The sequence below is a fragment of the Macrotis lagotis genome, chromosome X (genome assembly GCF_037893015.1).
Source record: "Macrotis lagotis isolate mMagLag1 chromosome X, bilby.v1.9.chrom.fasta, whole genome shotgun sequence".
NCBI classification, from domain to species: domain Eukaryota; kingdom Metazoa; phylum Chordata; class Mammalia; order Peramelemorphia; family Peramelidae; genus Macrotis; species Macrotis lagotis.
This window is the reverse complement of record NC_133666.1, coordinates 637,898,677-637,926,493: the sequence shown is the minus strand read 5'-3', so window position 1 is coordinate 637,926,493 and position 27,817 is coordinate 637,898,677. Positions and strand designations below refer to the sequence as shown.

The 27,817-nt window shown below is 40.6% G+C and overlaps 1 protein-coding gene across 1 annotated transcript; it reads left to right on the top strand.

Annotated features, from left to right (window-relative positions):
• The first annotated feature begins 32 nt into the window (after positions 1–32).
• On the top strand, positions 33–18,536 carry BST2 (bone marrow stromal cell antigen 2). Its single transcript, XM_074204236.1, has 5 exons — positions 33–637; positions 1,370–1,445; positions 4,618–4,732; positions 5,895–14,284; positions 18,095–18,536. Exons 1-3 carry the CDS (start codon positions 407–409, stop codon positions 4,716–4,718), a joined length of 408 nt encoding a protein of 135 aa, XP_074060337.1. The 5' UTR covers positions 33–406; the 3' UTR covers positions 4,719–4,732; positions 5,895–14,284; positions 18,095–18,536.
• Positions 18,537–27,817: the final 9,281 nt, after the last annotated feature.

Sequence of the window (27,817 nt, the reverse complement as noted above, 5' to 3'; positions counted from 1 at the left end):
AAGAAATGAAGAAATGAAACTAAACTTGTTTTCAAGAAACTGAAACTGATAGAAGACCACATTTCTTTTTAGGACTTTTTTCCCCAGTCCGGCTTCATTTGAAAGCTCCTACTGGCCCAACCCTCAGTCCCAAACCTCCCCAGGAGGGGACTCACCAATCCCAGTTCCCTCCACATATGGTAACTGCTTATTGAGGCAGTCACTGACTGCCTGGGGAAAGAGGAGCAAAGAAGCAGAGCAGGACCCAAATGATTCTATCACTTCTCCTGTGACCCCAAACCTTGTCCAATAGCAGATTGGCAAATCTCTGAAACAACTTGGGTGGAGCTCAGGACAGGGGATTTTTCCTCTCTGCCTTGCTGAGAAAGGGGTCTTGATTTTCAGATTGAATTTGAGCCATCAGCACATGGATCACTTGAAGAAATCATGCATTATGTTCTTAGTCATCCTTGGAGGTCTTCTGTTAATAGTACTGGTGGTCCTTGTGGGGGTTTTCGCGTTTAGGGCCAACTCAGATGCCTGTCAACAGGGCTTTAAGTTCCAGAATGAAAGCCAGTTACTTCAGAAGAAGCTGAAGAAGAGCCAGGAGAGCTTCACAAAGATGGAAGCCCAATGGCAGAGCTGCAGCAATACCATGGTACTGGGGGCAGGGGGGCTGAGGGGTAGAGGGCCAAAAGAGAGAAGGAGAGAAATCAGCAGTCACAGGGAGGGGCCTAGGAGTCAATGAGCAGGAGATAGAAACAATTTCTTTTAATTCAGTATTTTAGGTTATGAATTTGTCTACATTAAAAACTTCTTCTTGTCTCCCAAATTCCTGTCTCTGTTCCATTCTCCACATCTCCTCTTCTCCTATGTCTCTCCTCCCTGAATCTCTTCATCGGTTCCCCATCCCTCCCACTCTCTCCCTTCTCTGCCTCCCTTTTCCTTATCTCTTCAGCTCCCCCTTCTTGTCTCTGTTCCTCATCTGTTTCTTCTTCCTTTCTTACTCTCTCCCTAGCTCCCTGCTCCTTGAGTCGTTTTCCTATCTGTCTGTCATTCTGTAACTTTTACCTTCCTGTTTTCACCAGTCCCCCATATCCCTTATCTCACCACCTTCCCTCTACTATCCCTTTGCTGGATGCCCTATGTCCCCATTTATGTCACATGTTCCTTTCCCAGGCTTCCTGTCTCCCCATGCCCCCTCTGCTTATCTAGGTTATATGCCAATTTTCTCACTGCCTCCTTTTCCCATCTATTCCTCCCTCCTTCAATTGACCTTGGAAGCTGTTCTGAAACAAGAAACCAGTCTCAGAAAGGACTGGAGAACGTGGGGGCAGATGAGACTATCTCCTGAGCCTGGTTCGTTCATATACCTTTTTCCTCCTCTTAGAGAGACCTGAATAAGAATCTGGAGGAAGTGACATCTATTAGAAACTCATTGCTCATTCAGTTACAGGAGCTGAAAGGTAAGGGGCCTGTGTGTGGGAGGATGGTGAGGAGAGGTTCCCCTTCTCCTCACCACTCTGGGAAGCATCTTGGAACCCATATTGAAAAGGAAGTTTCAGAAACAATAGTAAATGACTATAGATCTGCAGTTTGATAAACACAGGAAACTAGACTGAGAGTAGAATGATCATAGGTTTTTAGGACTGGAAAGGGTGCAGAGAAAACATCTACTCCAGAAGTATTGAACATTGGGTCTATGAGTTAATTTTTAATATTTGGATAACTGTATTTCAATGCAAATGAGTTCCTTTGAAATTTTGTGTGCTATATTTTATGCATTTTAACACATCCTTCTGAGAAGAGAGACTCCTGGTCTTCAGCAGATAGATGGCCAAAGGGGAGGGGGACCATACAAAAAAAACTAAGAGTCCCAGGTCTGATCTGATCTCCTCATTCTACCCATGAGGAGCAGAGGCCAGAGACATTAAGAACCTTGCCCAAAGTCACCCAGAGGGGGCGGCTAGGTGGCGTAGTGGATAAAGCACCGGCCTTGGAATCAGGAGTACCTGGGTTCAAATCCGGTCTCAGACACTTAATAATTACCTAGCTGTGTGGCCTTGGGCAAGCCACTTAACCCCGTTTGCCTTGCAAAAACCTAAAAAAAAAAAAAAAAAACAAAGTCACCCAGGTAAGAAATAGCCAGGCAAAGTGATGGGGAAGATTCTTCAGGCTCTCTGATCCCAATGCTGCCCCTTTTCCACTATTACATGTGATTTCCAAGGAAACCCAGGTTTCTTTATGGGCTCTGCCACCATGAGCTGCATGACTGGGTCAGTCACTTGAGCTCTAAGTCTCAGTTTTCTGATCTGACAAGTAAGGCAATTGCACTGGATGAGTTCTAAGGTTCCCAGAATGTCTTAAAAATCCCTGTTTTGGAGTGGCTAGGTTTTGCAGTGGATAGAGCACCAGCCCTGGAGTCAGGAGTTCAAATCTGAGTTCAAATCCGGCCTCAGACATTTAATAATTACCTCGCTGTGTGGTCTTGGGCAAGCCACTAAGCCCCATTGCCTTGCAAAAAAAAAGAATCCATGTTTCCTTCCCTTCTCTGGTTTGATGGTTAGCCACAGAGGGATCTTAATACCCTTCTCTAGAACTCCCTATCCCAGTGATCATTTCCTAAGAAGGAATTTTCTGGGAAGTAGACTCAAATACAGGGAATTCAGGCCCTGGGGAAGAAAATCTGAAGGTCCAAGTGGCTTTGGAGACCTTTCCCATGGCATCAAGTTGATGTAGATGAGAATAGTAGTGAAGGAGTTTCTTCTTTTCATTGTTTCCCTCTCCCTTTCTTTCCTGGGCCAGGAGAGAACCAGGATTTGACAAAGAAACTTGAGAAAGCTGAGGCAGCCCTGCAGATGGAGAGGACAGTACAGATGTAGAAGGGTTGGGCTCTGCTGCCCCTAATAATTTCCTTCAGCTGAGACTTCATGTGGATCAGTGATCCAGCACTCTCTTGAATTCTTCTAGGGTTAGGTGACTTCTAGGGACAAGGTCATTCTATCTTCTAAGGGACACATTTCTTTCTAGATGGAGTTGCCAAGAATCTTCTACTTCTTCTATAGGGTAGAGATGTAGGAGTAGTAAGGGTTGATTTCCTAATCTGTGACTGAACCAGAACAAATGTATAAGCCCAGGAGAGCCTTCCAGTTCCCCAAAAACAGAATTTTACCTATATGATATATGGAACAGAGACCAGCTGGGCCAGGAAGGGAAATCCATCCCTGAAGGTTATCCATACAGACCTGGAACTCAGGTACTAGGGTCTCTGGGGCTTTGCATGAAATAGATCCTCATTCTGTTCCTGACTTATCATGAGACCCTGGGCAGTTACACTTCTCCTCTTGACTCTGTTTCCTCTATAATATGATGATGATGATGATGATGATGATGATGATGATGTTTGTTCTCCATTCTCAAAGATCATGATATTAGGGAGGTGCTGCCACAAGTAAAGGAATTGAATTTGAGTGAGGGGGTGCTATGCTAAATCACCAACCTCACTTTCTCCTCCAGAGTCATTTGGGTTCAGGACCAGATATGGATCAGGGCAATGGAGATGCCAGATGAAAGACAATCAGAATTAACCTTGCCTAAGATCACACAGCTAGTAAGTGTCAAGTGTTTGAGGCCAGAATTGAATTCAGGTCTTCCTGAATCCAGGGTTAGTGCTCTTATCCACTGCACCACCTAAAACATGAAAGCATTAGATAAGAAATCCTCTGTTTCCTTCCAGCTCTACCATTTTGATTTTTTTTTCTCTTCCACCTCTCTCACTTTACCTTCTGTGCTCTACAATCCTTTCCCCTTATGACCTTTTTTGACTTCAATTATAGGGTCCTTTCCATTTTTGATGTGTCTTCTCAGCTCAGACAGTCTGTATTCTAAGGCTTCCCCACCCCTCCACAACCCCAGGGCCCACTCAAACATTTTCTATCTGTTCTGATGCCTCCTTCTATCTGTTAGTATTCTAAGGTTCCCACCCTACCTCCATTCTAATCCCCACTCATTTCCCAGCTTGGACATTCTCTGTTCACTCTACCACTAAAGGCTATCCAAAATTAATTTTCTCTCCTTCAGGAAATGTTTGAGTGTCATTAGCTTTCAGTCTCATACTAGGTGCTGGGAGAGTTTCTGGAATTAAAGACAATCTCTGTTCTGATGAAACCCATAAAATAGTAATGTATAGGATTCACTGACAATAAAAAAAAACATTTAGAAATTTTTTCTTTGGGGAAAAGGAGACTTTTCTACTTTTTGGGCTTATAGCTATACCATGACTCTCCTCCAATACCACAAATTTTGGAAAAGATACCATGTCATGCAAAGAACTATTAAGTGGCATAGCAAGAATTGGTAACACACTAATTACTATAATACTATTAGGGGTAGGGAGCTACTTTGACCATCTCTTCCCCACCAAGAATTCAAGATAAGGGAGTCTAGGAATAGTATGGTAGAGATGCATCTTAGGAATCCCAAGGTCTTGTGCTCAGGGTGGTGATAATTCAAAAGATCTCTCCCAGTCATGTGGGAAGAGATCAGAAATATTTAAGCCCTCTAGAGAAACATCCCATTGGTTCCTAACTCTGACTATCCCCTTTCTGTTCATTCCTCCAACCCACCTTCATCTTCTAGAGGAAAAAAACAGCTCCAAAGTGACAAGTTCAGCACTTCCTGGCCCTCAGATCTACTCTTTACTTCTGGGACTGGGTCTGGTCACTGCCTTGCTTCCCTGAGCATACTGAGTAAGGTAAGTGACATTAACCAAGGATGGAAGGGATCTCAATAAGGTGACTCGTGGAAGGGACAGGGACTCAATGAAGTAGATGAGGGCTGAGGAAGGGAGATAGGTAATAATGTGGGCAACTGGGGCTTACTGTGATAATGGAGCTCAGTGAGGAATATGAGAGCTCAAAGAGAGGAGTTAGGGCTCAGTGAGGAGATTGGAGCCAATGTGAGAGTTAAAAATGCAGTAAAGTAAGATAGGACCTCAGAGAGAGAAAGACTGAAGGATTCATGATGAAATAAGAACCTAGAAAGGAGATGAGGCATGAAGAATTGGGACTCAATGAAAGATTTGGGGGGATAGGTCTGAGAGCAGCAAAGAGAAAAGGGAAAGAAATGAAATAAGACTGGGGAAAGGCTAACCCTGGCAATGGTGAGAATCCTTGTGAAGCACAGTTTGACACATAACCCTACTTCAAGGAAAAAAAATCCAAAGAGGGTGATGATTCAATATGGGAGAATAGGTAATAATGAGGGAGATGGGGGCTTGAGACTATGGGGCTCTATGGGGGGTGGGGTTCAGTGAGGCAAGATAGAACCTCAGAGAGAGAAGGTGAAGGATCCTTGAGAGTAAAGAAGTGCAGTGAAATGAATAGGGACTCAACAAGGAGGATGAAGAGCAGCAAAAGAGATGAAGACTCCTTAAGGAGTTTGGATTTTGGCAAGATAAATAGGAATGGGGAAACAAAGGGGAGTGAAGAAAAGAGAGGGGATTCCCAAGTATATGGAAAAGCTAGCCCTGGAAATAGTGAGATTTTTCTGGAGGGGAGAATTTGGACCCAAGTATCTCAAGATTGGAAGAAACACTAACAATCCTGAACATACCTAGCTATGTATTCTTGTTAGGGGTGGGGGTGTGAAAAATACTTAGTAGGTGGGGCGGCTAGGTGGTGTAGTGGATAAAGCACTGGTTTTGGAGTCAGGAGTACCTGGGTTCAAATCCGGTCTCAGATACTTAATAATTACCTAGCTGTGTGGCCTTGGGCAAGCCACTTAACACCATTTGCCTTGCCAAAAAAAAAATACTTGGGGGCCCCATAGACCTAGAAAGTAAGCAGAGGTGAGTAAGAATTAGGAGGGACATGAAAGGTCTCTCTGCCCTGACTTCTTCCTGTTTTCTGTCCTAGGCACTTCCTAACCTATTGGAGACTTCTAAACCCTGGTTCCTGGTATTAGTTTCCTGAAGCTCAAGGAAAACTGATCCAGAGCAGGAATTCTGTTATGGTCTTTTTATTCCCAGTTGAACAGTTTGCTCTCACCACCTGATTTTAAAGTCCTAGGATACAGAGTGGGCTCTGAGGAAGGATGGGGGGAAGGGCTCTGATAGGAGCAGGCACTGGAGAAAGGGTGTGGTGCCCTTGATAGAAATAGGCATGGGCTAGGGGATGGAATTTTTAAAATAAAAGATGATCATCACTTAAATTTTCTTATCTTTTTGGGGAGATAGGGGAAGGAAAGAACTGAAAACAGGAGATAGGAGAGTGGGCATGGTAATGGTTGTAGCTTTCCTCAACCCTTGTACTATCCTATCAATATATAGTCTCCTCTTGGAAGGCTTTGAGGCAAAATAGAAAGCCTACTCAATTTAGACCTGAGTTCAAGTCCTATCTCTGATTCTTACAAATATACATAGCCTTGGGCAAGTTATTTAACTTCTGGGGGCCTCAGTTTCCATATCTTTAAAATAAGGGGGTTTGGACTAGATGATTCCTAAGGTTTTCTCCAACTGTAGACATAAGAAGACATAAGATATATAGACATATCTTATGTCAAAGAAAGAGGTGGAGTTAAGATGGCAGAGTGAAAGTATTATTACTTGCCACACCCAACACACCTCTTTCATGCCAATCCAGAAAATGTACCAGAGGGAATTTCACTTGAGAAAACTGTTTTTAAAAAAATCCCAGTGAGATATTTTTCCAGCTCAGAGCAACTTAGAGAAATAGAAAGATCTACCTGGGACAGGGGATGGCTAGGAATGTGAGATGGCAATGAGGCTTAGAAGATAAGATTTTAGTACCCAGAAAGAGAAAGGGTGCAAAGACATAGTACCAGGGCAAGAAACACCACAGTGGGAAAAACAGCTCAGGTCATACCTGAACTATCACTGGATATATGAATGGCTGCCATTTACCAGCTTTGTTACCTCTTACCTAGTTTTGGGTCACAGATCCAGCGTGGTGAACAATCACAAGTAGGCTAGTACTAAGCCCAGAATTAATTCCAGAAAAGTTGTTGGATATTTCTGATCTCAGGAGTAGAGCAGTGATTCAGTTCTAACTTTGCCCAGTGTGTAAGCCTTCAGTGGAATAACCAGAGCAGAAGACAAAAAGCAAAGAACAGCCAAGAGTTCAGTCATTCAGAGCCTGTAGAACCTCCCAGTAGACAAAATGATAGAGTCTAAGAAACCCAACTATGCCTCTGACAGGTGAAAAGCAACTCTGAGGGGTGAACAATTGATGAGGGAGTGGGCATATTAATGAAGAGGTGGTCTTCAGTTCCTCCTACTGAGAATGTGGCTTGATTCTGAGGCTCAACTTCCTCCAGCAATCTGGATAAAGAAATCCATCTTTATCCAGATTACTCTGGTTGGTTTTCTCCTTAGTGAGTTAGGTTATTCTAAACTACAAATCTGTTTACAGATACTGTTACTAAACAGAAGTAAGGTCTTCTAACTGAATGAAGTGTCCTGCCCAAGATAAAGGAGCATGTTCCTTCAGATTTGGGGCAATCTCATCTATCAGCTATGTCCTTCAGAGACTGACTGACTGGTTTATAGAGATTAATCCCTGAATGAGGAAATAAGAAAGAAAAACCTAGTCCCCGATTTAATAATAATTATTAGTAATATAATAGAAAAATAATATCTTCTTTCAGCCATTCTAGAAAAAAATGTTTGTTTGAAGTTTTCGTCCTTCATTTTCAAAGAAGACCATGACATCAGGGAGGTGATGCTATGATAAGTAAAATGAACTGGATTTGAGTGAGGAGGTGCTCTGCTAAGTCACCAGCCTCACTTTCTCCTCCAGAGTCATCTGGGTGCAATGGTCAGATATGAATCAGGATGCCTGGAGATGGTCCTGAGTGCAAGGAAATCGGGGTTGAGTGACTTGTCCCAGGTCACACAGCAAGTAAGAGTCAAGTGTCCGAGGATGGATTCGAACTCCTGTGTTCCCAAATCCAAGGTCTCCACTGGATTCAAACTCTATCCACAGTACCACAGAAAGCAATATCTAACTATAATCCTGTCAATAAAAATTTATTTGATGCCTACTGTATGAGAGACACAGGGTACTGGGAGTACAAAGAAAGGCAAAAATATTCCTTATCCTAAAGAAGTTGACAATCTGATAGAAGAGAAAACATGCAAATAACCATTTATAAACAAGGTAAATCTCCTGAAGATAAACTCAGAAGGAAGGAACTAGTATTAAGAGAGATCATGAACATCCCAAAAGGTTACTAAATTTTGCTTATTCTTTGAGTCAGTAATACCCCTAGTCAACCTATATCCAAAGAAGATGAAAGAAATAAAGGATTCAGAAATTCAGAAATATTTAGAAGCTCTTTTGTGGTGGCAAGGAACTAGAAACTAGAAGGTGCCATCAGTTAGGAAATTAGATGAGCAAACTATGATGTATTAATTGAATGGAATGCTATTGTGCCATAAACAATTAAGAAAGGGTTGGTTTCAGAGAAACCAGAAAACACTTTTATGAATTGATAAAGAAATGAGTTAGCAAAACCAAGAAAACAATTTCTACAATAACAACATTGTAAAAGACAAAAAAACAGAAAAACTTAAGAACTCTAATCAGCATCACTAGCCAACCACCATTGCAGAGAACCCATAATGAAACATGGTAGCCACCTCCTGACAGAGAAGCTCAAGATGAAGAACAAGATGGAGGTCAATGGAGGAATTTTTTTCCTTAACTTTGTATATTTATGGGGTGGCTAGGTGGCACAGTGGATAAAGCACCAGCCCTGGAGTCAGGAGTACCTGGGTTCAAATCCAGTCTCAGACACTTAATAATTACCTAGCTGTGTGGCCTTGGGCAAGCCACTTAACCCCATTTGCCTCGCAAAACCTAAAAAAAAACTTTGTATATTTGTTACAAGGGTTTGGGGTTGTTGTTTGTTGCTTCTATGAAGGAGGGAGAGAAGTAGAAAGGAGAGAAAATAGATTTTTTCATTGAAAAAATAAAATTAAAGGAATTGAAGGAAAAATAATTGAATAATAATTGAAAATAATTGAATAAATAATTGAAAAAATTGAAAAAATAATTGAAGGAATAGAAGCTGATGAGATCACCAAATGAGAGTACAGAAAGAAAAGAGAAGAAAGCCCTGGACAGAGTCTTAGGAAATACCCAGAGTTAGTGGACTAGTCAGATGAGAAGATAAAGTTGCTTCTGAGATAAGAAGGAAGAAGAGGTACTGATGTGTTCAGAGCAGGGACAGCTACCAGAGCTTTCGGTCCAGAAAATTACTTACCAGAACACATGAATGACAAACCTAGAGGAAAGGCGTATCTAGGATGCCACCTGGTGTTCATTCAGATACTGCAGTCTGAGGTAATCTAAATTTTCTTGCTATGATACTTAACCCCTGTTAGCTCTCAGTAGAGATAAGAGGGGAAATGAAGTTAAAGTAGTATAATGCACATTAGCTACCTACTCAATGTCCCTGGCAATCTCTAAGACCATAAGTTACAGTTGCAATCTGCTTTATAATTTCCACATCTTGGAATTCCTTACACTGGTCACATCACAGTTCCCTCTATTCTTGTGAAATCACAGGCTTTTTTCATCAGAAAGAAAACTGGAAGAAGACCATGATTGATTCAGAACTGACAATTCAGAGTTAAAAAGTTTAGCATTCACTGTCATCTGCCTCAGGGAGATCTGTCAGTCTCTTGAGGCAGATTAGTAGCCTCTAAGCTTCATTTGGGGGTCATAAAGATTCCACCATGACCCCCACATTTGGAGACAGAATAGAATATTCCAGGTGCTTCCTCTTCTATCTCCATATCCCATAATTAGAGTGTTAGAATGGGTCTCTGTCTCTGATCCCACCTACATTTCAACACTCACTTAGATGTACCATAATAATTAGAGTCTTTATCTAGTAAATGTCACTACTTGGCCATCAGAGATGGCTTTCAGGAAAACATAGTCCAAAAAATTCCTCCTAGCAATAATTGTCTCAGGGTCCAAGAATAAAGGGGAAAAATGTCTTAGAAACACTTATCCTTTATCATACCTACTACAATAAATTTTCTCAGTCAATAGATAAAATAATTTATTGTCAGGGAGGGAAGGAAAAAGATATAGGGGAGTCTGACTATTTAAAGTCCAGTTCTTAGGAAGACTTAGGTTGACTGATGAATATCTCAAGAAATTACTGGTAAGTAAGCCTGCTTACCCAAAAAAGAGTGGTCCTAGGGTCCTTTCCCCTTTCTTATTAAGATGAGGAACCAGTATCCTGGATATTGTTCATTAATACTGAAATATGACAACAAATCATATAATTGACTGCTGAGCCCTAAATTAATGTACATGCAAAAGATTTGAATAACTGGCTCTTTCCTGGCAGCTTTTTATTCAATAGGAAAAAGATCCACCACAGACCTCTGGTTTAGGGTGAGAGAACCTTGAGTTCTCTCTTTCTCTCCTCTCTTTCCCCACCCTCCAACATTCTTTGTCTGTGAGTGAATGGTACTATGCTTTCCTATTCTGTCGGGTTTATTTTTTGCTGACCTTAGATGAATGAGTAAGTGAATGAATCAAAGACAAAAAGGACCAGATTATAGTATAATGAGCCTTGGGGGGAGTAATGGCAGTCATCACTTTAAATTTGAGCCTCTCCCCCCATAATTTAAAGTGGTGGAGAAAAGTGGTTTTGGTGGAGTCTTCCTAAATATTCTTCTCAGTAAATATCCCCTTGTAAAGGTATATTGTTGCTCAATCATTTCAGTTGTATTTGACTCTCTGTGATTCCTTTCAGGGTTTTCTTGGCAAAGATACAAGAGTGGTTTGTCATTTCCTTCTCCAGTTTATTTTACAGATGAGGAACTGAGGCAAATAAAGTTAAGTGACTTGCCTAGGGTCACACAGTTATTAAGTGGAGAACATCAAATTTGAACTCAGGTACTCCTTGACCCCAGGGCTGGTGCTCTATTCACTACACCATCCAACTTCCCCTTCATTGCATTCTGAGGAATATGAGGAGATCTTCATAGTATGGGGATTTCTCATCTCATTAGTTTGTGGAAAATATTGAACTTCGGATATACAACTCTAACCACATAGTTACATCTTGTAAGACATTCAGTAAGTTTTTTAGCCTGTAGTAATATGTTGCATAATTCCCATCATTTCCTTAAATAATCTGCCATTGTAAGAACAATACTAATATTAATAATAGTAATTAATTATACCATATGTAACTAATAATACTAAAAATAATGTGATAAGAAATAGAACAGAGGAGTTAAATCCAGGAATGAAACAAGGAAGATTTTGATCTCCAGTAGAGAGAAAAGTGTCAAACAGATCTGAATGTACTTATCTATGTGATTGGTATGTCCAGCACCATAACCAACCTTCACTGGCTGCCATGACAGGTTGCTAAGCATATCTGTTTACAGACACACTGATCAGAGATCTTTATTGTTCCCAGCTCATTCAGGTATTGAGGCCAGCTCTCCTTTAACTGCCTTGAGGTTGAAAACCAATTCTCCCCTAGGTGCTTTGGGGTCAAAGTTAGCAGTTTTCTTAGGTCACAGTCAAGCTAGACACTCCCTCACTGTCCCCAGGATCCAATCCCCCTTTGGTGAGAACTTCAATGATCCACACAAACTTCCTAGTATCCTCACTTCTGTATTCAGTCCATTAAGTTTCTCCTTAATCCCTGTCATTCCCCCCATCAACTAATCAAAGAAACTGTCCTTATCCAGATCAATGCATTAACCAGAAATTATGAAGCAACTTCATCCTGCCTTTCCAGGTTTTTAATGAATTACTCCCTTTCACATCTACTTCACGGGTCCAGGCAAAATGACTTTCTGGCTATTCCTCACATATCTTCTATCTTCCATCTCTGTTCCCATGAAGAGGCTTTGCACCAGCCTCCAACATTTCCTTCCTACTGGAGTCCATCTCTGATCTCCTCAGCTGATAGTGCCTGCCAGCATAGATGGATTTGGTATATAAGACTGATGAGTAAGTACAAACTCCCTAACCTATTGAACCTAGAAGTCACCATATCATGGTCCTTACACCAGAAAACTAGTGCCTTTCTTCTCCAGAGCTGTATGGTTACATTCAGATGACATCTACTCCCCTGTTTCCCTCCCCCATCCCCATTTTCCACTACAGTTCTTTTTCTGGGAATAGTAAATAAGTCAATAATAGAATTGCTTAGGGAACAATCAGATGCTCTGTGACTCCATTCATATCCTAATGATTCCTAAGACCAAAACTCTCAGTTTACTCAACTGTAAAATGGGGATGATCATAGTGTCCACCTCCCAGGGTAGTTATAAGGATCAAATGAGAGAAGATTTCGCCAGTCAGTCCCTATCCTTAAGCTGTTCACTTACTCCCCCCAATCCCTCACAACATATTCCCCACAACTGTTCTGAGGACTGAGGCTCCAACTCCCTGGAGACTCACAGTATTCCTTGGGCTGGACTGGGATGGGGCCACTATTGTCTGGAGAAGCAGGAGGCTGAGCTCTTCTCTCCTGGAATATTAGGAGAGGGTTCCGGTTTCTCAATGGGATAAGGAAGTGGGGCTGGAGGAGGAAAAGCAGGAAATCCGGAGCAGGTTCCGAACAGACTCAGAAGCAAGGAGGATGTTGCTGCCTAATTTGTTCATTCCCTCAAGGGGATGGGGAATGGACTTGGAGACTCAAAAAGACTTCAGGAGGCCCAAGAGTATTGAAAGGAAATAGCAGGGGAGGCTAGGTGGCAGTGGATAGAGTCAGGAGTACCTGGGTTCAAATCCAACCTCAGACACTTAATAATGACCTAGCCGTGTGGCCTTGGGCAAGCCACTTATAACCCCATTTGCCTTGCAAAAACCTAAAAAAAAAAAATAACAGAATAGAAACAGGCTAAGAATGGAAGGAGATGGTGAAGAGTGTTGAGGAGTAAGAGAGGGGGTTAGATGTTGGGGAGGAGGGTATTGGAGAAAGGTCCAGGGAAGCTTGGCTGGGATTTGGGGGGAAGATTTTGGGAGAGAAACAAGGATCTTGGGGGATGACTGAAGGCAAGAGTTCGGTGCTTATAGGCAGAAGTCCAAGGTTGTGGACATAGAAGGAAAGTGTTAGGAGGGCTGGGATGAAGTCCAGGAGTCCCCACAGGGTTTAGAAAACAATCCAAACAGAATATTGAGAATGTAGAGGCTAGGAGGCTCCAGGAAATTATAAATGCCTTTGGGGAAAGAGGGGAAGACTGTGAGGAGGGGTTTCAGGAGAGGCTGGAAGGAGAGAGATGTGAGGTGGGGCAAGCATCCAGGTCAGAGTGTGGAGAGGATCGGGTTAGGTTAGGGGGATTGAAAGAGAGTCCTCGACAGGACTGGAGAAAGGGGAGGGGTTTTTTAGAGGAAGAGAAGCTGAGGGTCCTGAAGGGTCAAAACGGTAGAAAGAGAATGGTCCAAGGAGAGGAGGTCCAAGGAATCCTGACAGGGGAATCGATGGGACAAGGGAGAATCGGGACTTAGAGCTTGGCGGAGTTTAGAAATCTTTCTAGTCCAGCCGGCTCATTTTACAGAAGAAAAAACTGAGGTCCAGAAAAATGAAACCACTTGACCCAGGACTTAGGAGAGATGGGGGTGGCAGAGAAAGGGGTGAGGAGTAGCAGAGTCTGCGGGCTAGGATCAGGGAGCAGGAGGGGGGAGGACCGGAGTGAGAGTCGTGGAGCTGAAGCCGGGACTGGAGAGAGGGAGCAACACTTACGGGCCAGCGCGTGGGATCCCAGGTAGGCTGAGGCGGCGAAGGAGGGCTGGTGGATGGGGAGGATCTACCCAGACTGGAAGGACGAGCTATTGTCGGTCCTCTGCGGCGCGGGGCTCTGCCTGCGCGTCCGCAGTGCCTCCCCACGCCACCAGAGGGCGCTGCCTCCTCGCAGGTCCGCCCTGGACCGGCTGTCGGAGAGTCTGTTTCTAGGGCGGTGGTGGAGGCGAGAGCGTTAGCCTGGACCCCCAGACTCGGGAGGGACCCGCTCCAGCCCCTCGTCGGGATCAGGCATCAAGGAGAAGAAGGGCAAGGAGCCAGCCGAGAAGCTGCCGGAGGGGAGTTAACCATCATTATGGGCTGGCACCTTTCCGAAGGCTTCACAAATTGGTACAAGTGGTGCCAGTCCTAGCCCTCCTGACAGAAAGCGCAAAGATGGAGCAGAGGGACCCTTGGGCACTGTGAGCTTTGGAGAACGTTTTAAGTGCGTTATCTCATTTGAGCCCGGATGAGTTGTGGATGTATCTGAGGGCTAGAGATCACCACACCCCTCAAAGTGAGTGTCAACCTCTTATTCCATTGGAGCTGACCCCTTAAATGTCCTAACTTCTGTGAAGGCTCCAGCACCCTTCTGATCTGCCCAAGTTGCCATTAAATCCTCACTATACTCAATGGAAAGGGCTCCTATTTAGAGAGTGATCCACCCATAGCATAACCCCACTCAATAGCTAACATTTATGTAGCATTTTTAAGGTTTGCAAAGCACTTTTGCAAGTTATCTCACTTTCTCTTCACAACAACCTTGGGATATGGGTGCTATGTATAGATAGATAGATAGATAGATAGATAGATAGATAGATAGATAGATAGATAGATAGATCGATCGATCCCCATTTTACTTTGAGGTTAGATGATTTGCCTTGATAAGTATCTGAGGCAAGATTTGAACTCAGACTTTCCTTCCTGGAAGTCTAATGCTTTATCTATTGTAACAAACAGTTTGGGGGGATCTCCCAGCCCAAGTTACCTTCTCTCATAGACGTTATTGCTGTTAAGTATTTTCAGTGATGTCCAACTCTATGACTCTATTTGGGTTTTCTTGGTAAAGATCCCAGGGTGGGTTCAACTCATTTTACAAATGAGAAAAATGAAGCAGGGTTAAATGACTTGCCCAAGGTCACACAGTTCATAAGTGTCTGGAGCCAAATCTGAAATCAGATACCATATGTGCCTCCTTCTCAACCCTGTCCACCTCTATGTATCCAATGCCCTTGGATTTAACTCCAGCAGAGGCCCAAATTCTACCCCAGCTCCCCAGCTGTTCCCTCCACAAATAAAATATTTGTTTTTTTTTAAAAAAAAAAAAGAGGGGAAGCTAGGTTGCACAGTGCTTAGAGCACCTAACCTTGAATTAGGAGGACCTGAGTTCCAGTCTGGCCTCAGAAACTTAATAATTACCTAGCTGTGTAATCTTGGGCAAGTCACTTAAGTCCATTGCCTTGTCAAAAAAGAAAAAAAAGAAAAATACAAAGTAGAAGCTATATAAATGTTTATTATCTTCTCCCTTCCCTAATAACCATGCCCCCAACTGCAAGACCCTTCAGGATACTTACCCATCCCCTCTTGACTGCCTCCAAGATCCCCAACCTCCCTTCTAATAATCTTTCCTTTCTAAGCCTAGAATTATGCCCATCTCCCCTCCCCTTTCCCCACCAACTGATCCTTTTCCAATTTGTGGCCGCCAGCCTCAACTTTCAGAACACACATCAAATCCATACCCCATAACAGACCAGTGACCAGTAACCAACATAGTCTACTGCTACACAGCTATCAGTTCAGGTATAAAGTATTAAGAAGGGTTTTCCATGTGAAGCTGACTTCCATATTAACTTACTCTTATACGTGTGACTTAAGTTTAGTGATGTGTTTTCATCAGCCTATTATTTATCAACACCCTGTTCCATCTACTTCATCAGCTCCTCCAGCTAAAACCCAGACCCCTCTTCTATCACTCTGATTCCCCCATCTCCATCACTGATGATGATGATGTTTATCCTTTGTACTCAAAGAAAATCATGACATCAGGGAGGTGATACCGTGACAAACATATGATTTGGACTTGAGTGAAGAGGTTCTGTGCTGTCATCAGCCTCACTTTCTCCTCCAGAGTCATCTGGGTACAGTGGCCAGATATGATAACTGGAGATGCCAGGCAATCAGGATTAAGTGACTTGTCCAAGATCATACAGCTAGTGTCAAATGTCTATGACTGGACTGTAACTCTCATCCACCTGACTCCAAGGTCAGTGTTCTAGCCACTGCAACACCTAGTTGCCTGTCCCCACCCCAGACTCTTACTAAATGTTCTCTTCTCAGGCTCACACTCTAGAAAACTTAGAGTTTTCATTGGGTCTCCTGCACCTTCTGGACAAAATTGTCCTTCTGGCTACCTCTTGATCTGCTTCTTCAGTTCATATACCTGGACACAGGCTACTCTCTTTGATTCTGGGCTCTCTGTCTCTTCTTCCATGTGTCAATTATCCCAGCACCAACCTTCCAGGAGTTTCCTATTTCTTTTTGCTCCTTTTTTTTTGTCTTTACAAAACAATGTCAGAGCTGAAAGGACTTCTGAGAACCCTCCAAGCCTCTCATTTTATAGAGGAAGAAACTGGGGCCCAGAATGAGGAAGACATTTGTAATCTTGTCACTTAATTTCTCTGTGCTTCCATTTTCCTCATTTCTAAAATTGTCGGAGAGGAAGGGATGCAATCAGAGCAATCAGAATTGGTTGTGAGGATTGATTGCATTTACAACTTGCTTTGCATGCTACTGAGTGATTAATAGATGCAAGCTATTAACCTAGACCTAGAACCCCAATTCTTCTAGGCCACCCTGTCATGCTATTTCTCTTGAAGTTGGAATTCCCAAATCCCCAGTTCTGTAAAAGTCATTTTCTCAGCATCATCCTTCCATTGCTGTCAGGGATAGCAGGACATTTATGTCTTGCCTAATTACCCTGTTAAGTCACTGACAATCTCACTTGATCTTTGAAGGACCCGTTGTTACTAGGAGGCATTAACAGGATGGTGGTTGTGCTATCCTCAGTAGTTCCACAAATAGTAAATGAATACTTTCTACCATTCAAGTAGACTATTCAAAATGATTGCACCATTCTCATCATCACCTCACTCCCAGCACCTTCACCCTATCATCACCACATCATCTTTATGACTGTCATTTATCATTACCACTATCATCATCATAATAATACCTGATATTTATAGAAAGGATGTAGCATGGTACAGTAGAAAGAATCCTGAATTTAGAGTCCCCAGACCTAGGTTCAATTCTTAATTCTGTCACTGATTACCTGGGTGACCCTTTAGGTAAATCATTTAACTGCTCTGGTCCTCAATTATCTCATCTATAAAATGAGGGGACTGGACTAGATGATCTCTAAGGTCCTTTCCAACTCTAGATTTATGAGCTCTGATCTTACAATGTTTTTAGGTTTCCAAAGCATTTTTCAGATAGCTCCTCTGGGAGCAATGTATTCCTATAAGAAGAGTAAAGAACATTAAAACTTGGGAGTGAGTCTAGAAAGGAAAACTAAGGACAATAAAGGACTTTCCTCCTCCAGTTCTGTTGGGGAAAGCTTGGTCTCCCTTTGTGATTTATCATCCATTTCATTCTCACAAACATATGTCTTCTCACAAAGTATATGTCTTCTAAATTTCTGTTCTAGATCCTATTCCTTCCAGACTCTACGTATTCCTCTTTTTGCTCTATATAGTCCCATGAGTTCAAATATCATCTCTATCCTGATCCTCCCAAAGCCATAAATATCCAGGCATAATCTCTCTTCTTAAGGTCAGTTCTACGTACTCAGATGCTTGCTAGACAACTCCACCTGGCTAGCCCAGTGGTATCTCAACCTCCTTCTGCCCAAAGTGTCATTTTTTTTCTTCCCCATATCCCCTCCCAAAAAAAAGTTCCTTTAAGTTTTCCTACTTTTATTGAGATCATCATCCTTTCAGGAATTCTATATTTTAAAAAAATCATCTTTGACTTTTCCTAATCCTTTACCTCCCATAACCCATCAGTTGACAAGTCTGATAGATTCGATAGATTCCAATTCTACATCTCTTTCTTCTGTCCTGATCAGTGACATCAGCTACCACACTAGCTCAGACCTTTCTCATTTCCTGCCTGTGAGCCCCTTGGAGCAGAGACTTTTTTACCTCTTTTTGTAAATCCCCCCCCCAGGACTTAGTGTCAGCACATAATAGACACTTATTAAATATTTGTTGATTGTTGATTGATTTATTGAATGATTGATGACTCTCCTTCATGTATTCTATTCTAGCCAAGCTGTATTATTGGAAATTCCTCAAAATCAAGATGAAGTTGCCCAAACTCTGAGGTTTCACCTCAGAACCATCAGATTGACGAAGTTGACAAAAAAGGAAAATGACAAATGTTGGAGGAACTGCTCTGTTTGTAGAGCTATGAATTGGTCCAGAAATTTGTCACAACAACCAAAAAGTTATGCATATTCCTTGACCCAAGCAAGACTACTATTGGGCCTCTTGTCTCCATTTTGGAGTTTTGGGGGAAAAGATGCTGGAGAGGTTTTCCATTTTCTTCTCTGTCTCATTGTATAGATAAAGAATTGAATCAGACAACACCTCCAAAGAAATCAAAGGAAAAGAATCAATGCATTCCAAAATATTCATAAAAGTTCTTCATAGTAATCCAAAAATATAATTCCTCCAAATGGAGAATAGACATGTCATATAATAAATGGAATTATAGTTGGTTCTTTTGTTGATCAGTTATTCAATCTCAAAGCTTTTTGTCTTTTCTATAGATTTTTATAAAATGTTCTCTTCATTTTGTTCACTTTACTCTGTATCACTTCATAAATGTCTTCACAGTTTCCGATGAAATGATCTATTTCATCTTTTCTTCATCTAATATTCCATTAATATACAATTTGCTTAGTCATTCTCCATTTGGAGGGATTACATGCTCATTCACATGATTACACAGCATGCAATATTAACTGACATTTATATAGTCAGTGAATAAACATTTTTAAACACCTTTTACATAATCACTTACTATGTGCTAGACGCTATACTAAGGGCTAGACTTCTACAGTTTGCAAAGTACTTTCCATATATCTCATTTGATTCTTACAGTAACTCTATGATATCACAAGAATTATTGTCCTCATTTTACAGAAAAGGAAACTGGTCTAAGATTTTAACTTACTTATCCAAGGTCACACAGTTAACAAATTAACAATATTTGAACCCAGGTTAATCCTGACTTCAAGATCAAGTCTCTGTCATTGCCTTCCTGGTAAGTATCAGAAGATGAAAAACCAGACTTTTCCTGAAGGAGAAAACTTTCTTATATTGCTCCCATTCTAAACAACATAGAGAAATAATGTTAGAAACACAATAATTTCAGGAATTAAAATCCAAAGAAAGTGTGAGTAATATATCCCTGACCTCATAATTCTATACACAAAAGTACAAAATATAGGCAACCAAAGTGACCTAAGATGCAATTTTTGACTTCAGGGTTATCAAGGAACATGCCAGGTCTCTAAAGACCTGGTTCTGGAAAGGCCATTGAAAGGGATGAGATTAGTAAGAACTGAGTGGACTTGTACATGTATTAAGAAGAATAAACAAAGCAGATGCCCACTGATCAGGGATTGGTTAAATGAACTGTGGTACTTGAATGCAATAGAATGCTGCCCTAAAGAATGCTAGTAAACAGGCGAAGAAATAGTAGGAACCATTTGGATATAGATTAACAGAGAGAGAGGGAGAAGTGATAATGTTGAAAGAACATACTACAAACTCTTCATTCAAAATGAGAAAAGATGAGAAGTTCAGGAAACATGGTAATAATAAACCTGTCATGATCTAGAAATGATAGATTTTCACTATCTGGAGATATGCTGCGTGTGTGTGTGTGTGTGTGTGTGTGTGTGTGTATCTTTTCTCTCTGACTCTGTGTCTCCAAGTCTATCTCTTTCCCTATGTTTCTGTCACTTATCTTTTCTCTTTTTTCTATCTCTTTCTCTTTCTGTGTGAATGTTTCTGTATCTTTTCCAACTCTATGTCTCTATGTGTTTCTCTCACTCTCTTCTCTCTCTGGATCTGTCTCTATTTCTATCTGTCTGTCTCTGACTCAAGTGTATGTCTCTCTGTGTTTCTATGACTTTTTTGTCTCTGCATATGTATTTCTACCTCTTTTCTCTGTTTCTCTTTACTCTTTGTTTCTATATCTCTATGTGTATTTCTGTGACTCTTATCTCTGTGTATTTGTGTTTTTCTTTTCTTTCTGTCTCCATTTCTGTCTCTCTTCACTCTTTATTTCTGTGTCTCTCTGACTGTGTATATTTTTGGCTCTCATCTCTGTGTTTCTATGTCTCGCTTTTCTCTTTGTGTACCTTTCTCCCTCTCTGTCTCTTGTGTATTTTTGTATATCTCTGTTTTTTCAGCTCTCTCTCAATCTCTCTGTTTCTTTGTGTATATGTCTCTTTCTCTGCCCCTTTCTGTGTCTCTAACTCTTCTCTCTTTCATAAATTGGTTGGTGCTAAATATTTCTTTACTTACCTTAATGATAAATATAAGCTTCAAAAGATGGAGAAACCCATAGAACCTGATTCTCAGGAACAAAGAGCAACTGGTTAATGAAGTAGACCCAGTGAAAGTCTTCAATGCTGACACTATAAAGAGAGGAGAGGAAATTTTGATGTAATCCTTACATTACCCAGATAAGTGGCAAAGGGGTTAGAGGCCTAGAACTGGAATCCAGAAAACCTGAGTTCAAATCCAACCTCAGACACTTACTAGTTGTAAGACTCTGAAAAAGTCACTTTACATTTGTCTGTCTCAATTTCCTCGACTGTAAAATGGGGGGGGGGGGGGTTACTAATTACACCTACCTTCTAGAGTTGTTGGGAGGATTCAATGAGATAAAAATTGTAAAGTATATGGCACATATCAAGGGAATATTTAATAAATGCATGTTTTCTTCTTTCCTTCATCAGAACTTCCTAAAGGGTCAAAGGGGAAGGAAGAAAAGAAACACTTTCCCTCAGAGTGGGATGTAGTTGTCCATTGCTGACTTCATACTTGTGTTTTATATCTGAATCAATGAGAACACAAGAAAGAGAAATTAAGATTTAAGTGTCACAACTTCTGCATTTTATTAATTAATTATAGACTCTGGAACTACCAAGACAGACCAAAGGTAAAAGCATCTTTGCACTGAAAAGTGAAAGGGTGAGAGTAATTATCAGTGGAGTGGAGGGGGCCTTGTGGAGAAGGAAAAAGAAATAGCTCAGATTTGATCCCCCTCAAGCCAGTCTATATTTTGTGGGGGGAGGGGGTATTCTGTTTACTCTTAAATAAGAATATTTTATTAATGTATAAAAAAACATTATTTGTACAAAAAGAGAATAAATAAATATTTTTTTAAAAGAGTATGCACATGATGACCCTTTGATCCAGCAGTTCCACTACTGGGTCTATACCCTGAAGAGATGGTGAAAAAGGGTAAAAACATCACTTGTACAAAAATATTCATAGCAGCCCTGGTTGTGGTGGCAAAGAATTGGAAATCAAGTAAACGCCCTACAATTGGGGAATGGCTTAGCAAACTGTGGTATATGTATGTCATGGAACACTATTGCTCTGTTAGAAACCAGGAGGGATGGGAATTCAGGCAAGCCTGGAGGGATTTGCATGAACTGATGCTGAGTGAGATGAGAAGAATCAGAAAAACATTGTACACCCCAAAAGCACCATGGGGGTGATGATCAACCTTGATGGATATGCTTCATTCCATCAGTGTAAAAATCAGGGACAATTTTGGGCTGTCTGCAAAGGAGAGTGCCATCTGTATCCAGATAAAGAACCGTAGAGTTTGAACAGAGTTCAACGACTATTCCCTTTAATTTAGAAAAAAACTGCTATCTTATTGTGTGATCTTGTCTCTTATACTTTATGTTTCTTCCTTAAGGATATGATTTCTCTCTCATCACACCCAATTTGGATCAATGTATACCATGGAAACAATGTAGAGACTGACACATTGTTTTCTGTGGGGGCGTGGGTGGGTAAGTAAGATGGGGGGAAATTGTAAAACTAAAAATAAAATCTAAAAGAATATGCACATGAAAAAAAAAAAAAAAAGATTTGATCCCCCTCTAGTGACCAGAGCTGGTGGTTCCATCTCAATTAAAACATAGAGGAAAGAGTTGTTAGCCTACCACCTGGTGGCTGATTAGGATATTGAATTCTGAGTTACTCCAGTCCCCAGACTAGATTTTATCTGAAGGGACAGCTACTTTTCTGAATGTTTGAAGCACAAGAAAAAGACAAATGAAACAGAAATGTTGAATGGATTGTAAGGAAAAAATATTGAAGCAACTTCTCTGATGCACTTATGTTAAAGAATGCTATCCATCCCAGACACAGAGCTGATGTTTTCTGAACATAAATTGAAGAACAATTTTTTTTCTTTATCTCTTAACTTTATTTTTCTTGAGTTTACTCAAGAAAAAAGGAGGGAGATTACGCTACTTGTATAACAAGACTATTTTTAGTAATGTGAAAATAAATTAATTAATTAAAATAATAAAAAAGAAATGTCAATAGGCATAATCTGACATGTACCCTAGATTTCAGGAGAGCAGATTTCAAAGAGCTCAGAGGAAGGAGAGTTGGGATGACATGAACCAAAATTCTAGAGAGGAAGACAACCTAGGAAAGATAAAGAAGCTCTCAACAATTAAGACCCCAAGGCAGATACAAAAACAATTTCAATGAGAAGAAAGTGGAGAGAGACTGTCCAGAGAAAATGATATAGAAATATATATCAACCAAATAAGGCTTTATAAGAAATCACTTCAGAAAGGATTGATTGTAATGGACTTGTTCATTTCAGTAGTACAATAATCAAATACCATTCTAAAAGACTTGTGATGGAAAATATCATCCATATCCAGAGAAGGAACTGTGGAGTTTAAATATAATCAAAGTTTATTATCTTCAATTTTTAAAAGTTGTCTTGGGCATTATGATTTTTCCCTTCTCTAATTTTTTCTGTTTCAACTTGATCCTTCTTTCACAACATGACTAATATAGATCAACATTTAGCATGGTTGTACACGAATAGCCTATATAAGATTGCTTTCTGTCAGGAGGAGAGGGGAGGGAAGTGAGAGAGGGAGAAAAATATAATGGTCAAAATCTAGGAGGGAAATGAGTGTTGAAAGCTACCACTGCATGCAGTTGGAATAAATAAATAAATAAATAAATTGTTGTTTCCTGGAAAAAAAATAAAAATTAAATTAAAAAGAAGCTAATATCAAAGATGGAAGCAAGATGATGATGAAGGAACTCAAAAAAACCACAACCAATCTTATAGAAATGATGATGATGTTTTGTCCTTCATTCTCAAAGAAGATCATAACATCAGTGGAGGTGATGCCATGACAAGCTCATGAATTTGAGTGAAGGAGTGCTGTGCTGGGTCTAATGATCAGCTATGAATCAGGGGGCAACTAGGTGATACAGTGAATAAAGCACCAGCCCTGGAGTCAGGAGGACCTGAGTTCAAATACAGTCTCAGGCACTCAATAATTGCCTAGTTGTGTGTCCTTGGGCAAGTCAATTAACCCCATTGCCTTAGATAAATAAAAAATTTTTTAAAATACCTTAAAAAAAGATATGAATCAGGATGACTGGAGATGACCCTGGATGTGAGGCAATCAGGACTAAGTGACTTACTCTAGGTCACACAGATAGTATGTGGAACTCATGTCTTTCTAACTCCAAGGTCAGAGCTCTATCCACTGGGCCTCCTAGCTGCCTTACTAGCTTGTAGAAAAAGTTTCAGGAGCACTAAAGCTAATGAGAAGAACAGACACATTTGGTTAAATTTAAGGATTGAAGTAAGGAGAGGACTGTTGTTCTGGGGAGAGAAACTATGAAAATGAACACCTGAGAAAAATCATCTTTCATTTTGCTTCTATTTCTCTCTGCCAAGGAAAATGACTTATGAACCAGAAAGATCAGAGCAAAAATGGTTAATAAGATGTTAAACCCCAAGATTAGTCAGGAGATGGAATATCTAGCTGCCTTTCATGAGTTCATCTTACCAGAACTAAATAAACTATATCCTAGGGGACTGGACAGACTGCTATGTGAATGATGAACCACCACCAGTGACCAAAAAATGGAAAATGAGAAAGGTACCAGAGGACCAGAAATTGGAAAATTTCTGTGGTATATGTGTTGGAACAATATTGTTCTATAAGAAATCATGAGGGGACAGCTAGGTGGCACAGGTGGATAGAGCACTGGCCCTGGAGTCAGGAGAACCTGAGTTTAAATTCAGCCTCAGACACTTAATAAGTACCTAGCTGTGTGACCTTGGGCAAGTCATCTAACCCCATTGCCTTAAATAAAAAAGAAAAAGAAAAACATTTTTTAAAAAGAAAAAGAAATCATAGGGGATGGGACTTCAGAAAAGCCTAGATGAATTGATGCTGAGTGAAATGGGCAGAACAGGAAGAACATCATATACAATAACAACATTAGGTAATGATCAACTTATGATGGACTTGTTTGTTTCAGCAGTGCAATAATCAAAGACAATTCTAAAAAAACTTGTAATGGAAAATACCATCTATATCCAAAGAAGGAACTGTGAAGTTTAAATGAAGATCAAAGTTTTTTGGTCAATTTTTAAAATTTGTATTTTGTATTATTTTTTTCTCTAATGTTTTTTCCTTCCATTTGGATTTGATTCTCTTTCACAACGTGATCAATATGGATCTATGTTTAGCATGGTTATACATGTATAGCCTATATTCAATTGCTTTCTGTAAGAGGAAAGGAGGGAGGGAGGGAGGGAGGGAGGGAGGGAAAAATGTAAAACTCAAAGCCATGCAAAAGAAAATAATTGGTGAAAACTAACATTGCAGTCAGTTAGAAAAATACATAATTAAAACATTTAAATTTTTAAAAACAGGATGACATATGATCATTTAGAAAAGGAAGTGATGATTACAAAGAGCTAATGTAGTGTCACCAGAAATAGGTCATATCAGATTAACATCATTTCCTTTTTTAATAGGTTTACTAAACTTAGTGAACTTAAATATATAGCTCTACATTTACCTAGATTTTCACTATACATTTTAAAAATTATTTTTTGTTATCCTTGTGCACAAGATGAGGTTTAGACTACATGCAAGGACAGGAAAGTAGATTTAAGACTAGTTGTATGACCAAATATAGTGAATTAATAGTTAAATTTGGTTGGTTGCTTGGCTGCTTGGTTGGTTGTTTGGTTAGTTGGTTCTTGTCCCTCCTTATTGAAGACAAAAATGACATCATTAGGTTTGAGACAAATTACAGTGTGGATGACAGTGGCTGTTCAGACCAATACAAACTCAGGATGTTCTACCACAGGTCCGGCACAAAAAACCTATGTAAACACCTGGGGTGGGTACTTTAAATTTATAGATGTCATGTTTCCTTTAAGCTGCTTTAATTCTGCCTTCCTCATAGAGTGCAGTAGCCTCACTGATGAGGGCATGCCATGCTGGGTGGTCCTGTGCCATTGTCTCCCAAGCTGTACAATCAATTGTAAAGTTCTTCAATGAGACCTTCAGGATATCTCAAGTATCATTTCTTCTGACCCCCTTGTGAGCACTTGCCCTGTGTGAGTTCTCCATAAAATAATTTTTTTGGCAAGCGTACATCTGGCAATCTAACAACCAGTCCATCCCATTGTAGTTGCCCTCTCTGCAGCAATGTTGGAATGTTAGGCAGTTTAGCTCACGAAAGAACCTCAGTGTCTGGGATCTCCACCTTCCAGGTGATCTTCAGAATCTTCCTAAGAAAATTTAAATGTAAGTGATTCAGTTTCCTGACATGGCACTGCTAGACTGTCCAGGTTTCACAGGTATATAGCAATGAGGTCAGTACAATGGTTCTGTAGACCTTCAGTTTGGTAGTCAGTCTAATACCTCTTCTCTCCCACACTTTCTTTTGGAGTCTCCCAAATACTGAGCTAGTTCTGGCAATATGAGTGTCAACCTCACTGTCAATGTGTACCTCCCTGGAAAGAACACTACCAAAGTAAGTGAACTTGTCCACAGTATCAAAACTTCTCCATTCTCTGTAATGTTCCACATATGGATGGTATGGTACAGGACAGAGCATCTGTGTTTTCTGTGTTCAATGTCAATTTAGGGTGAAATAGTTAACAGAATTTCCCATCAATATGCTATTGGCCCAAACATCATTTGAAGATGATACAAAGCTGGTAAGGAAAGCTAACAAATTGAACAACAGGGATGGCTCCTCTGAAAATATCGAGATGGCTTCAGTCTAATACAGTAAAACTTAATAAGAATAAATGGAGGGGTGGCTAGATGGCACAGTGGATAGAGCACCGGCCCTGGAGTCAGGAGTACCTGAGTTCAAATCCAACCTCAGACACTTAATAATTACCTGTGTGGCCTTGGGCAAGCCACTTAACCCCATTTGCCTTGCAAAAACAAAAAAAAAAACAAACAAAAAAGAATAAATGGAAAAGGTTACACTTTGGCCCAAAAGGTCAGCCTTGTGGTTATAAGATTAGAGAGGTATGACTTAGCATCAGTTTACTCTTACAAGATCTGGGGGTCAGAGCAGACCTGAGAGTAGTAAATGGAAATAATAGAGGTAGATTTAGATTTGGGAAAGCTAAAAATTTCTAACAATTGGAGGTGAAAGGGGCAGTTAGGTGGTTCAGTGGATAAAAAAAACTGGCCCTGGAGTCAGGAAAACCTCAATTCAAATCTGGTTTCCAGACACTTACTAGTTGTGTGACCCTGGGCAAGTCACTTAGCCCCAATTGCCTTCAAAAAAAAAGAAAAAACAATTAGAAGTAAGACAAGTTGAATTGGAGGGGAAAATGAGTTTCTCTTCATTGGTGGACTATAAGTAGAGAGTGGAATACCTTTTTGGAGATACTTTGTCATTCAATTACAGAATCTCAGGGTCAGAACTTTTTGGGCAACCAAATTTTGACATAATTTTCCATAAACCCTCTCACCTGACAGTATCGAAGGCCTTGGTCAAATCTACAAATGCTGTATACAGACCTCTGTTCTGCTCCTGGCATTTTTCCTGGAGTTGTTTGGCAGCAAATACCATATCAACTCTACCTCAACCCTTTCTGAAACCATCCTGGCTCTCAGGGAAGTGATCATCTTCCAGGTGAAAGATCAGCCTATTGAGAAGGACTCTGGCAAGAAACTTAGCAGCAATGACCAAAAGAGAAACACCCCTGTGATTGTCACAGGACAATCCATTCCTTTTACCTTTATCGAGATGGACAATGGAGGCATCCTTGAATTCTTGGGGGATAACCTCCTCATTCCATAAAACATGGAAAATTTCAGTCAGTTTTTGGATGAGCAATGGAACCCCCACCTTGCTGATCTCAGGTGAAATAGAATCAGCACCAGGTGCTTTGCGGTTTGAAAAGAGCCTAATAGCATTCAAAACCTCTTCTTCAGTTGGAACTTCAACTAAGGTCATATCGACTTCAACTTGAGTAATGGGTCAATGGTTTCTATTTAATTAATGATCTGTTGAGAATACCATGGAAATGTTCAGTCCATCTCTCTAGGATCAAGTCCCTATGGTTAATCAATGTGGATCCATCAGCACTGAGTAGTTGAGATGCACCATTTGTCTTTAGCCCATAAATAGCCTTCAGGGCATAATAAAAGCATTTTGGTTTGTTCCTGTCTGTAACATCAGCATTGTACAGTATTAAGCAACATCACCAGTATTGTACATCAGCTTCAAGATGGCATGCATGCCCAGGTTCTGGGTAGTGGACAATGTTCTAGAGATTTCCCAGGCACCAATAGAGTCAAACAAGGATGTGTCCTTGTCAGCCATGTTACCAAATGCCTTCAATGAGGATGAACATGACCTCAAGTTCAGCTACTGCACTAATGGCAAATTCTTCAACTTGAAAAGTCCAGGAC